This window comes from Hemibagrus wyckioides, linkage group LG21 (genome assembly GCF_019097595.1).
Source record: "Hemibagrus wyckioides isolate EC202008001 linkage group LG21, SWU_Hwy_1.0, whole genome shotgun sequence".
Lineage (NCBI taxonomy): Eukaryota > Metazoa > Chordata > Actinopteri > Siluriformes > Bagridae > Hemibagrus > Hemibagrus wyckioides.
The window spans coordinates 3,310,991-3,324,297 of record NC_080730.1 but is presented as its reverse complement, the minus strand read 5'-3'; the positions used below and the strand labels follow the sequence as shown (position 1 = coordinate 3,324,297).

General features: G+C 38.9%; 1 protein-coding gene across 4 annotated transcripts in view; it reads left to right on the top strand.

The window, feature by feature from the left end:
- Window positions 1-13,307, top strand: part of cdk18 (cyclin dependent kinase 18) — an 85,811-nt gene that overhangs the window by 59,974 nt on the left and 12,530 nt on the right. For all 4 annotated transcript variants that reach the window (XM_058373407.1, XM_058373406.1, XM_058373408.1 and 1 more), the window contains exons 4-13: window positions 822-947; window positions 1,834-1,890; window positions 2,868-2,982; window positions 5,766-5,860; window positions 6,265-6,327; window positions 6,411-6,534; window positions 6,766-6,886; window positions 9,012-9,109; window positions 9,362-9,467; window positions 11,072-11,114. In XM_058373407.1, the coding sequence (XP_058229390.1) occupies window positions 822-947; window positions 1,834-1,890; window positions 2,868-2,982; window positions 5,766-5,860; window positions 6,265-6,327; window positions 6,411-6,534; window positions 6,766-6,886; window positions 9,012-9,109; window positions 9,362-9,467; window positions 11,072-11,114 (948 nt within the window). The remainder of the gene's footprint in view (window positions 1-821; window positions 948-1,833; window positions 1,891-2,867; window positions 2,983-5,765; window positions 5,861-6,264; window positions 6,328-6,410; window positions 6,535-6,765; window positions 6,887-9,011; window positions 9,110-9,361; window positions 9,468-11,071; window positions 11,115-13,307) is intronic.

The following is a 13,307-nucleotide window of genomic DNA, read 5'->3' as shown; positions in this document are numbered from 1 at the left end:
CAGGCTTCATATTGTGGTGCGTTCCGAGTTCTCCCAAGCCCCGCTGTCAGACTCGGTGTTCAGCAGCAATGTATCTTGAGGAGGAAAATTGCACTGAATGCCCTCTCCATTTTCAAATCCATTGGGTTCCTTTCTGGCCTCTAGAAGCTTTTATCGGCCACGTGCACCCTTCTTTCAGTCTCGCCAGCCAGGCTCGAGGGAAAGCGAGACGAGAGGGAAAAAAAGCCTCTTTGCTTTAAATTGCTAGATAGGTTTATTGCGCAACTGTACAAAACCTCCTTAAGAAGCAGTGGGACAGAGATTCTCCAGAATTCCAGGCTTCGTTCTGAGCAGAACTGAAGGTTAGACGAAATTCAAGAAGCTTTGAGCGCTTTCTTAAAAACATGACAGCATCGTCTTTTTTTTATTGCTTTATTTCTTTATTTTTTCCTCCCGGTTTGACGTTCACCCCTGAAGGACAGAATTTAAGCGAGACAGAATCTCAGCACCAACACGCACCGCAATACCTGTTTTCCTTCAGACTTTTGTTCTTTGATTTCCTTTTCCGCAGTTACCAGATGACAAACGTGTCAGGCGCAGCTTGATGTCCTGACGTGCTAAGCCGGGATGAGTTTCTAAATAATGCATTGCAGAACAAAAAACATTGTTAGCACAGGGTGGAGGGGAAAAAAATGTTTTTATGATGATTTCGGGTGAAAAAAAAAGTTCCTGATCATCTGCATGTGTGTTCTTATATCTTACTGGGGACCAGAATGTCCCTACAAGGATAGGACAGTGCAAGGTCCAAGTAAGTGTATGTGAATGTGTGTATGTGTGTGTAGGACGTCAGTAAGAGGATGGCTCTGCCCATGGACATTCGTTTGCCGCCGGAGTTTCTAAAGAAATTGCAGATGGAGAGCCCAGAAGACTGCAAACCACTTAGCCGCATGTCCAGACGAGCCTCACTGGTCAGACACACACACAAACACACACATATCTTGATATTCTGTAGAATGTGTTCTTATCCACCTTATCTTTAAAGTCAGATAAAAATGCAATAAATCACTCAGCTTTGTGCTGTTATAGGAAACAAATCAACGACTGGCTGGTGTGATGAAGCGGAGTAACAGTTACCACACCAATGTTAGCTAATTTCTATAACGACACATCCGAAAGTGTTCAAATTCTCTTCTACCTCTCGTGTGACGTATACTGTTTTTATTCAAGCCCAGGATATGACATCATTCTGATCTGATTTTCAACATTTAAATAAACAGCTTCCTGTTACTGCTTATTTATAGCAGCTACAAACATTCCTTCGGTCATTTTTTTTTGAAGAACCTTAAAGCGTAAACCCCTGAAGATGCAGTAAGACTGTTACAAAGCGCTAACACTGGAGACTCCTTCCTTAACATCTCCCTCAAAAAACTTCACCATATCATCAATTATACACTAATCCATTTACAGGGAGCCTACAACTTCCAGTTCCTTCTGCTGTCCAGTCTTGGTCAAATCCAGGACACCTTCTGACCAATCAGAATCCGGATCTCGACAGCGGTGCGTTGTAGAAACAAAAGAACCTTGAAATCTCGAAAACCCTAACCCAAGCCTGTCACTTTCCTTAAAATTAAGGTGGATAAAGAAGTTCGTTCCAGGAAAAATTAAAAATAAAGAAGAAGAAGCAAAAGACGTTAAAAATTAACGATTTATAACAGACGAGCTTCGATTTTAGTCACACGTTCCGTTTCTATTTTACGCTCTCGAGATCCAGGCCATAAAACACAATGAGCTGAGAAATTAAACACAATTATGTGAATGAAGACGTTACAGCCAAGCCTTGTCTTTTATCTTCAGTCTGACATCGGGTTCGGGAAACTGGAGACCTACATGAAACTGGGCAAACTGGGAGAGGTGAGTTGAGAGATCTGCTCGAATAGCACTTGTTTTCTCAGTAAAGTACGGCAAATTCATTTATTACACACACACACGATTACTAAAAATAGCAGTCAAAGTAGATCAATTTGCTTTCTCTTTCACAAAACATTTTCCATTAACTGTCAAAATTACAGACACACTATTGAAAAATAACAAAAAGGTTCCCAGTATACAGCCCTGAGGGATACCCTAAAAATAAAAAAAATTGGTGTGGAGAAATCAGAGAGGCAGCGATAACAAGCCGAAGCGTGCCAAAGTGAATACTAAATCTGAGCCAGGACTTTAATCTATTATACATTTATTATTTAATGGAATTTTTTGCTTTTGGCAAAGTAGCCTTGTAGCGAGTTACATGCTAAACAAATAAAAAATTGAAGGAATGAAACACCTAAGGGCTCGATGTTATGGGAATATAATCCACAACCACAGTTACTGAGTTACTGTTCCCATGCTCCAAGCTGATGATTTCCCTGTAACGGAACATCCGGAAGTTCCGTTTTTACAGCAGCAGTTTGACTGTGATTATATTTTTTACAACAAAACGTCATCCTTTTTATTCATTTATCCAAAGATCGTTAGTTTTTCCTTTATCAGCTTATATATTTTTTCTTTCTCAGAGAAGTCCTGAAGATGGAAAACGTTGATGTTGAAAACTCCTTAAAAAAAATATCTTCTCCTCATAGAAATCAATGAATTTTTTCATGGTTTCACGATTTTTTCTTGGTTAAGGAAAAACACGTTTGTGTATGTTTAATTATTTAATTAATACTTTTTTCATAACATGTGGATGATCCATCGTACAGTGAGCTTATTGTTTTTTTAACTGTGTTATGAAATGTATTAGAATTAATGACCAGATTTGAGAAGGTCTTCATGTCTTGTTGTGTGTCTGTTTGTTTTTTTTCATTGTTCCATCCATGTTCTAAATCCTGGCATCTCGGTTTCTACACCAGGGCACTTACGCTACTGTATTCAAGGGGCGCAGCAAGCTGACAGAAAATCTGGTGGCCCTGAAAGAGATCCGGCTTGAGCATGAAGAAGGAGCCCCTTGCACCGCCATCAGGGAAGGTAGCGTCCATCTCCAGAACAACTTCACAATAACAGGCCATTTTTAAGCTCCCCAGTTGTTAAAACTCCAGATTTGTGGTCGGGAGTGCAAATCCTAGACTAGTGAGCTGCAGGCTTCCTCTCCCCCGGGCTTAAATCTCTCTCCTAAATGAGAGTCCGAGGACGTGACGGGAATGGGTAAAGATGGAGCATCACCGTGAAGCAAGGCTGCCACCCAGTGTTCTAGCTGGGGTTTGGTTCAGGTTTACAGAACATAGTAAAGCAGAAGTGTTAGAACGACGAGGTGTAGCAGAGTATCAGCATCTCTGAGAGCTGCTAACGAACGAGATGACATATCTACACGGATTCACAAACAACCGAGAGTTCCTGAGGTCTACAGTGTACAGTCAGGTCGAGTCGATTCTTCAAGGCTTCTTCTTGTTCTTCTCCTTCAAGGGTCCAGATAACAAGCTTCACCCTGAGAGTTAACAGGATTTGGTTAAGAGGAGCCAGGGCTTCATTTGTAAAAACATGAGGTTTTAGAAGAACCGAGAGGAGATCTAGTAATAGGGAGAGGAAATGAGAAGGTCCTAGAACTTACAAACAGTAATTATCCGTCAAATAAAACACAAAAACGTTTATAAAAACGGCTTCTTTCACCATTTCCTACATTTTTTTGCTATCTGATTATGCGAGTATGCTAGAATTCCTACGTAGCGCTTAGATGTCCTTGAAATGGATGGGTTGTATCATGGAACACATTTAGATTAATCATTTCCATAAAAAAATAAAAAGCTGTAGCCGTGTCAGTTCCACGGTGTAAATAACTCCGAATCTAAGAGGTACTTGATCCGGCTGCAGCAGAATCCATCACAAATAAAGTGCTGACAGTAATAAAGACTAGCTTCAATCTCATGAGCGCTAAATTAGTCTGAATGCTAAATGACTTTGGGAAGTTAACGAGGCTGTGGGAAAAAAAAAAGAATGCCGTCTGTGTTAGATTGTCAAATTTCCATTAACTGGACAATTATTATGTGGTCCAAAAAAAACCTCCCATTTGGCCGCCTAAAGCTGCAGAGCTTTCTGAAGAAATCTCGTTATCTGAGCTGTACGCCTCGATCTATTGACACGGCGGTGAAAATTGAATCATATCACGTGTGCTCGCACTGTAACAAGTAACAATGCCTCACATGACAGTTGCTCGCATCGCACAGCAATCGATAGCTAAATGCCAGAGACGCCGCTGGTCACCGCCGTGTGAAAAGGGGGCTGCTGACAAGTAGGGAGTGTTCAGGTCAGTCTGCGTGATGCCTCAGAACTTCAGATGGAAAGGAAGTACCAAAGAACAGGGAGAAGAGAAAAGAACAGGGAAAAGGAAAAGGGAAAGGAAAGGGGAAAAAAGAAAAGGAACAGGGAAAAGAACAGGGAAAGGGGAAAGGGAAAAAAACAGTGGAAAGGAAAAGGGAAAGGGAAAAGAATGGGGAAAAGAACAGGGAAAAGGGAATAGAACAGGGGAAAGGAAAAGGTAAAAAGGAAAGGAAAAGTAAAAGGGAAAAGAACAGGGAAAAGGAAAAGGGAAAAGAACAGGGAAAAGGGAAAGGGAAAGGAATAGGGGAAAGAAAAAGTGAAAGAGAAAGGAAAAGGGAAAGGAAATGGGAAAAGATGAGGGAAAAGAACGGGGAAAAGGGAAAAAATGGGGGAAAAAGGGAAAGGAAATGTGAAAAGGGAAAAGAACGGGGAAAAGGGAAAGGGAAAGGAAAGGGGAAAAAAGAAAAGGAACAGGGAAAAGAACAGGGAAAGGGGAAAAGGAAAAGAACAGTGGAAAGGAAAAGGGAAAGGGAAAAGAATGGGGAAAAGAACAGGGAAAAGGGAATAGAACAGGGGAAAGGAAAAGGGAAACGAACAAGGGAAAGGGAAAAGAACAGGGGAAAGGAAAAGGTGAAAAGGAAAGGAAAAGTAAAAGGGAAAAGAACAGGGAAAAGGAAAAGGGAAAAGAACAGGGAAAAGGGAAAGGGAAAGGAATAGGGGAAAGAAAAAGTGAAAGAGAAAGGAAATGGGAAAAGATGAGGGAAAAGAACGGGGAAAAGGGAAAAAATGGGGAGAAAAGGGAAAGGAAATGTGAAAAGGGAAAAGAACGGGGAAAAGGGAAAGATGGAGGAAAGGGAAAAGGGAAAAGAACAGGGGAAAGAAAAGGTGAAAGAGAAAGGAACAGGAGAAAGGGAAAGGAAATGGGAAAAGATGAGGGAAAAGAACGGGGAAAAGGGAAAAGATGGGGGAAAAGGGAAAGGAACGGGAAAAGGGAAAAGATGGGGGAAAAGGGAAAGGTACGGGGAAAAGGGAAAAGAACAGGGGAAAGGGAAAGAGGAAAGGGAAAAGGGAGAAGAACAGGGGTAAAGGGAAAGGAACAGGGGAAAGATGGGGGAAAAGGGAAAGATGGGGGGAATGGGAAACGAACAAGGAAAAGGGTGTTTTGATTGCTGTGTGTCCTTTGTCCATTATTTATTATGTTTTTTTCTCAAACCTGTGAAACACGCTGGTTATTGGTTAATACGGTTACGATGTATTATTCTTAATTTATAGCAAAATTATGTCACATTTTGGACAATCATATCAAAATCATATAAAATTGTCTTTCTAAAGTTCTATGTAGTATGGTTCTAATCCTACACAGGGTTTCCCATTTTTGTAAAAATCTGTAGTAATTTCGACCTGGAGACCTCCAGGAACTCTTGAGGAACCCTGATTTCTAAGAGAGTTTAAGAGTGTGATGGTTTACGGCGGTAAATGTGTTTGTGTCGCTGTAGTTTCGCTGCTGAAAAACCTGAAACACGCCAACATCGTGACTCTGCATGACATCATCCACACTGACCGCTGCCTCACTCTGGTCTTCGAATATTTGGTAAGACTTCTTCCCTTCTGCTGCTTCTTCTACTGACTCTGTATCAGTAGAAGTATTTGTTGTCTGAAACGGTAGGAATGATGCTCTGAGATGTTCCATAGTAGCACCAGTCGGGGGTGGGAGGGGGATTAAGGGGGGGATTTGACATCATCAAATCTACCCCTGCTGACCTCTATCAGTATGGTCCAGCTGTGGCCCAAAGCCAGTTATATCCTACACCTAAGTAGGTAGATGGCTGAGGTATGTAGCAGCTTGGCGCATTAGAGACACCACCTTCGCCAAGGTTTACATTAAGTAGCTCTCCATGGATCGGTGGTTACTATAGAAACGGTAAGTCCATCTAGATATGCTTGACCGCGTGTAGGTTTGCATGTTGAGGTGTTTTTATGTTCTGTTTTTTGCAGGACAGCGATCTGAAGCAGTACCTTGACAACTGTGGAAACCTCATGAGCATGCACAACGTGAAGGTACCTCCCGTCACTTTCCAAGCTGAATTTCCACTTATTTAAATAATAAAAAAAATATAAATCTTTCATCTCTCTCTCTCTAGATATTTATGTTCCAGCTTCTGCGTGGTTTATCTTATTGTCATAAGAGAAAGATTCTACACAGGGACCTCAAGCCGCAGAATCTGCTCATCAACGAGAAAGGAGAACTGAAGCTAGCTGACTTTGGTGAGACTCTTTCAGAAGGTTACACCAGCAAGGCTTTCTTTCATCTGATCTCAAACTTCATAACACAGATCCCTTATTCTATTCCCCTCAGCAACAGCACGACTTAGTAACTTCAAATGATATAAATCTCAACATGGCGCCGCGCCAATTACCGGGTTACCAGGCAACATTTCTTCCTCAGATGAACAATGTTTATTGTCTCTCTCTCTCTCTCTCTCTCTCTCTCGTTAGGTCTGGCAAGAGCGAAATCTGTGCCGACGAAAACCTACTCCAACGAGGTGGTGACTCTGTGGTACCGACCTCCAGATGTCCTGCTGGGCTCCACAGAGTATTCAACTCCCATAGACATGTGGTAAGGACATGCTAATCCGTACACTATGTGCTAACAGCGTTAGCCTCAGTGGAGAGTAATAAAGTGACTGGGAGAAAAAAAAACACTTCTTTTCTTATCATAAACTTAAAGTTACTTTATTTCTTGATACTTATTTAAAATTCTAAACAAACTAGCTATTGGCTCTTGGTGTTGAAGCAGACAGGTTAGCAATGCGTTATGGTTAGTATTCCTGTCTACACTGTATAAACTCCACCATTTTGAAAGCTTCGAGTGTCAGTGTTTCTCAAAATGGCTGACAGCATGAAATTTCACATTCATGCTAATGTCTACAGTGTCATTTATCATGATATCTGAGGCAAATGTTGACATTCTGGGTCGTTTGATCTCATTTCATTGTCACTGCCATGTTAAAACTGCCTTAACCGCTATATGCTAGCTAACGCTTGGTGTTTTTACCTCAGTTTCCTCACAGGAATGTTTTCACTTGAATTTAAGAAGCTTATAGAAACTGTACAGAATAGTTTCTTCGGAATTCATCCACAAATCTGAGGCAAATGTTAATATTCTTGCGAGTTTTATCTTGTTTCATCACCACTACAACTTTATATTGTTTGAACAAACAGCTTAGCAGCTAGCGCATATTATACTGTAGTTGCCTAGTTCCTCATTACAGTATTTTCACTATAATTATAGTTTTTCTGAGGTATTCATCCACACATCGGAGGCAAATGTTGATATTCTTGCTCATTTTATTTTGTTTCATCACCACTACCGCTTTATTTTGTTTGAACAAACAGCTCAGCAGCTAGCATAACATAATCTAGTTCTTCATCACAGTATTTTTCACTATAATTATAGTTTTTCTTAGGCGTTTAGGAAGGAAATGTTGATATTCTGTTAAATTTTATTTCATTTCCATTCTTCTGTAGCTTGATATTGTGTAAATGAACGCCAAGGATGCTGTTTGCTCGCTGAGTTTAGCCTCTTAGCCTCTTTATCTCCTAGTTTTACAGCAATGCTACTGTATTTTAGCAGTTCATTTGTGCTCCAACATCAAAATCAGCGGTTCAGAAGTTTTATTTTAGTTTTATGTTGTATGATAATTGCTGTATATGTTTTCTAAGTGCTTCTGAAGCTGTAACAGGAGAGAAAGGTTGATTTCATGGTGCTCGAAAAGTCGAGAGAGCTCAGCTTTACTCTCTTTACATTTCATCACTTCACTGCTCATAGAATAACTGGAAAAGTTGTATATAAAATACATATATATATTATTTTAGTCAAGATAAGTTTCTGGAAAATCCTTCATTCTGAAGGTACAAAAGTCGCTCAGTCTCCTGTGGACTAAACTCCATCTCCTCTTCCTCCTCCTCTTCTTCCTCCCTACGTGACCCTAATCCAGTCCGAACAGCGCTCTCGACGGACTGGATCAGGTGTATTAGAGTCAACAACAACAAAAAAAACCATTCCTCCATGAGCCCGATACTCTTATTTAGTGAGAACAAATGAGAAAGTGCGCTCTCATGTTACCTTTGGATTACGAGTTCAAGAAAGCTTCTGCTCTCAGAGACCTGGTCATCTCAAAGATCTATTTGTATTGCATGTCTTTCAATGTTTCCTCATATTTCTTTCTCTCTCTCACACACACACACACACACTCACACACACACACACACACACACACACAGGAAACTGACTTTTATGCCTCAGAGCACTTGAGTTTTTGATTCAGTGTCAGAAATGTTTTTTTTTAAAACTCGTGCTGTACTGTTCAATAAAAACCCCTGTGTGGCAGTAATCCAGGGGATTAGCCCAGTAGCCTAATCAATCCATGCGTGACGGCAGCCGCATGTCTCCTCCCGATATCTCCGGCTCACAGACATCCCATGGCCGCCATCCAAATGACAAGAAATCAAAACATGGGCCGCGGGAGCCGTCCTCGAATTTGCCCTAACCGAAAAACAGAGCCAGAAAATCTGTTCAAATCCATTCTTTCATGCGAATTATCCCTGCTGTGCTTAAATGTCAAAGATTTATTCATTTATTTTTGAAATGAATGTTTTTCACTCTTTTTTTTTTATTTATTTCTCGTCCCCGAATGTAATGTAATTAAGCAGAGCGTCTGCGTTATTTGTCTCGCATTCAGGGGCGTAGGGTGTATTCTGTACGAATTGGCAACGGGACGGCCCATGTTCCCAGGCTCGACCGTCAAAGAGGAGCTGCACCTGGTTTTTTGCCTCATGGGTACGTTTAGCTTTTGACAACTACAACATTCTGAAAAAAATAAAAGTCGTAAATGAATGTCGTTTTTTTATTTCGGAGACACCTGAGACGTGTCATATGTTTAGCGTAGAAAAAGCTCCGAAGCTCTGAAGAGCATCAGTTCCTACACTTCCCTCATAGGACCTTATTTGTTTAGCCTTTTTTTCTCGGATTGTTATTTACAACTGATTCCATAATTTATTTATTTTTTATTTATTTATTTTTTTTAACAAGGAACCCCGACTGAAGAGACCTGGCCTGGGATTACAGCCAATGAGGAGTTCAAGTCCTACCTTTTCCCACTGTACCGAGCCCAGGCTCTAATAAACCACGTTCCCAGGTAACACAAGACCAATTAATCTACAGGTCACAACCCAGACAAATCCTCTAGTCTCTGTAGTCACTCCAGAAATATTGGCACCCTTTGAGAAAATGTGCAGAATTTAATATATATATAGTCCTAATATAGAACCCTTAATAAATCAGATAACATATGTTTAGTATATTTATTTATTTATTTATTTATTTATTTATTTATTTATTTATTTATTTATTTATTTATATTTTAACTTTTTTTAATGGATCAAGGCAATAATTATATATATATAATTTTGATTATCATATTTATTTTAAGAATAATTTGATTACAGTATTTAAAACCATTGCATTCTATTGCAAAACACTTTTCAAAAGTATTGGCATCCTGCATGAAAATGTGTAGAAATTTATAAATAAAAAGAATATCATATGCAGCCAGCATGACTTTATACTTGTTTTTTCCCCCCATATGTATATTTTTCTCAGTTTTTTTATTTTATTTTATTTTTTTTACTGTTTTCCATGCTTTTCAAAAGTATTGGAAGTACTGGCACAATTAATATTTGCCTATGCCGTCTGTTCCTGGCACATTTTCAACTGTTTCAGAGACAAAACTTTATTTAATTATGTGTGTGTGTGTGTGTGTGTGTGTGTGTGTTATTTCTATACCTAACTTGTGCATCTTAGCCATCTGTCTCTTTTGCATTACAAAGTAATGTCTAAGAATTTTTATCATGAATTTTTAAATATCATGTTTCTTTAATGGTGCTTAAATTTATTTATTTATTTATTTAGATTTTTTTAAATAAACTGTTGTTATTTTTAAATAAATATTTAATAATAAACATAATAAAAATCAAACGTTTTTAACCATTGTGTTGAAGGGTGCCAATATTTATGGAGTCATGTTCTTTGTACAAGTACAGCGAGATTCATCATGTCATGTTATGTATTAAATAAAAGAAAGAAAGAAAGAAAGAAATCATAATAAAAAAAAAAATAATAATAATCATCATCATAATCATTTTTAAATTATTAAAAAAAGTAAAAGAATAAAGAAATAGATATAAACAGTATATACAAAAAATATATATAAATATATATGAAGTCTTAATATATAACCCTTAATAAATAATATAACATTTATTTATTTATTTATTTATTTATTTATTTATTTTAAATTATTTTTTTATGTTCATTTACACTTTTTCCTAAATGTATTGAAGCAATAATTATATATATATAATTTTGATTCTTATATTTATTTAGAATAATTTCTATCACAATATTTAAAACCATTTCATTCTTTTGCAAAACACTGTTTTCAGAAGTATTGGCACCCTGCATGAAAATGTGTAGAAATTCATAGATAAAAAAGAATATCATATGGAGCTAATAAAATAAATAAATAAATAAGTCAATAATAATAATAATAATAATAATAATAATAATAATAATAATAATTTAAGTAAAGAATAAAGAAATAGAGATAAACAGTATATAAAAATATCTGAAGATCATCTGATTTTCTTTGATCTTCTAAACAAAGCTTTGAATAATCAGACGAGGTCACGGCTTGTTAGTCGGTTTGCATAAACCTTCCTTTTTTTCCGTGTGTTTCCGCAGACTGGACACCGAGGGCATCGATCTTCTCTCAGCTCTTCTGCTGGTGAGTTCAAAGCTGCACCGACGACTGACCTTTCGTACGCTAACTTTCTCCTAATGAAGTGAAGTTGAAACCAAATGAACTTTTTCTCCACATGGCGTCTGAAACGTTTAAGATATGATCCTGCAACTTTTTAACTTACACGGATAAGTAAACCTTTGTTTTGTTAGAAATTTTAGTGAAAGCCTCCATCTAAACATACTAATTAGAGTCGAGTGCAAAAGTTTACATCCCCCATAGTGCCTGGGGTGGACACCTTCGAACACCCAACAGGAAAGAAAACACATTTTGACGTTCACTCTCAAGAACTAAGTCTCATATAGTGAAAGCACTTTTAAATTATACATACACTATGTTGCCAAAAGTTTTGGGACGTCTGCCTTTACATGCACATGAATGTAATATGGAGTGCCTGCCTGCCTTTTACAGCTATAACAGCTTCATCTCTTCTGGGAAGGCTTTCCACAAGGTTTAGGAGTGTGTTTATGGGGATTTTTGACCGTTCCTCTAGAAGAGCATTTGTGAGGTCAGGCACTGATGTTGGAACGAGAAGGCCTGGCTCACAGTCTCCGCTCTAATTCATCCCAAAGGTGTTCTGTGGGGTTGAGGTCAGGACTCTGTGCAGGCCAGTCAAGTTCCTCCACACCAAACTCACTCATCCATGTCTTTATGGACCTTGCTTTGGTCACTGGTGTGTGGTCATGTTGGAACAGGAAGGGGTCATCCCCAAACTGTTCCCACAAAGTTGGGAGCATGAAACTGTCCAAAATCTCCTGGTATGAAGCTGAAGCATTAAGAGTTTCTTTCACTCGAGCCCAACCCCTGAAAAACAACACCTGAACTCAATGATTTGGAGGGGTGTCCCAAAACGTTTGGCAATAAAGTGTATGTACAATTCAATTCAGTTCAATTTATTTGTACAGTGCCTTTAACAATGGACATTGTCTTAAAGCAGCTTTACAGAAGTACATACAAAATCAGGTCAGTCCCTGTGGTGTATCAGGTACACGTCATACACCATTAAGAGAACATCAGCTGCTAAGATTTGCTAAGAATCATTGTTTCACCTGATATACATCCCCTGGGTCCTAGTAAACTCCGGGTAAAGGGAATCCTGTGTTTATGTAGTCAGAGATTTTCTCACACTTTCCCCGAGGTTAACACTGAATCCTGACTCTCTATAATCTGACCTTTCACACTCTACATTCCTAAGCCACGCCTTAACCTTCTTCTCAGTTGCATATTCACGTATCAATAACCCTGATTGGATAAATCCAGCATGCGGTCGCTTTAAATGACGGCTCGTCTCACGCTTTCATATCAGTGAGGGAAAAAATTCAGGTTTGTCATTCTGCATGTTCTGTTATCTTTCTCTAAATGTGACTAAAACAGACATTTCTCTTTCTTAAACAGCAGCAATAAAAATATGAAATTATTATTATCCTCAGGTCACGTGGAGCACCACGTATACCACAAGATGCCCACGTGTAAGTCGTTACTATGGAAACAGTAACGATTAGAACACCTTCAGCACGTTCTGACCAATCAGAATCCGGCATCCGTTACTACATGTATATTAAACATCAGAAAGGCCGCGTTGATCCTGCTTCAGAGAAGACTTTCATAAATAAATATATAAAATCCTCACAAATCCGTATGAAGCGTTCCTCTAGTCGAGGTGAACAGCAGGGTTTAGTGCGACGATATCACAGAGTGTGAAAATCCAATGTACTATTTTGCACTTTTACAATTCGATTGCTGCGTATATTCTTTTCAGAACTTTAAGACGTCTTCCCGAGGAACGTTCGTGAAACCTTCCACACGACCACGCTAACATCCAGGATAATTAAACTCCTTCATCTTATCCTGCGAGTCTTTACGCTGTTTTATTTTTCCTTTCCAGCGAACCGTAATCGCCCTTAAACAGGGTCTTTTAAATTTATTCTGAAACTCTATATCCAAAGTACCCATGCGTTTAAAAAATTGACCCTGAACTGCTCCAGCTGTTCAACTTTTCTACTGAAAATTCCGTTTAATCCGTAACTAAGCTGCGGAGTCGGAGCCGTTTCCTCAGATGAATGCGTAGGCTAATTAGGAGTCATAGCGATAGACATCCATCTCTACCTACCTCCTGAGAGATAATGTGGATAGCTACGGTTAACCATGACTTTAGAGAAATGTTTCTCTCTCTCTCAC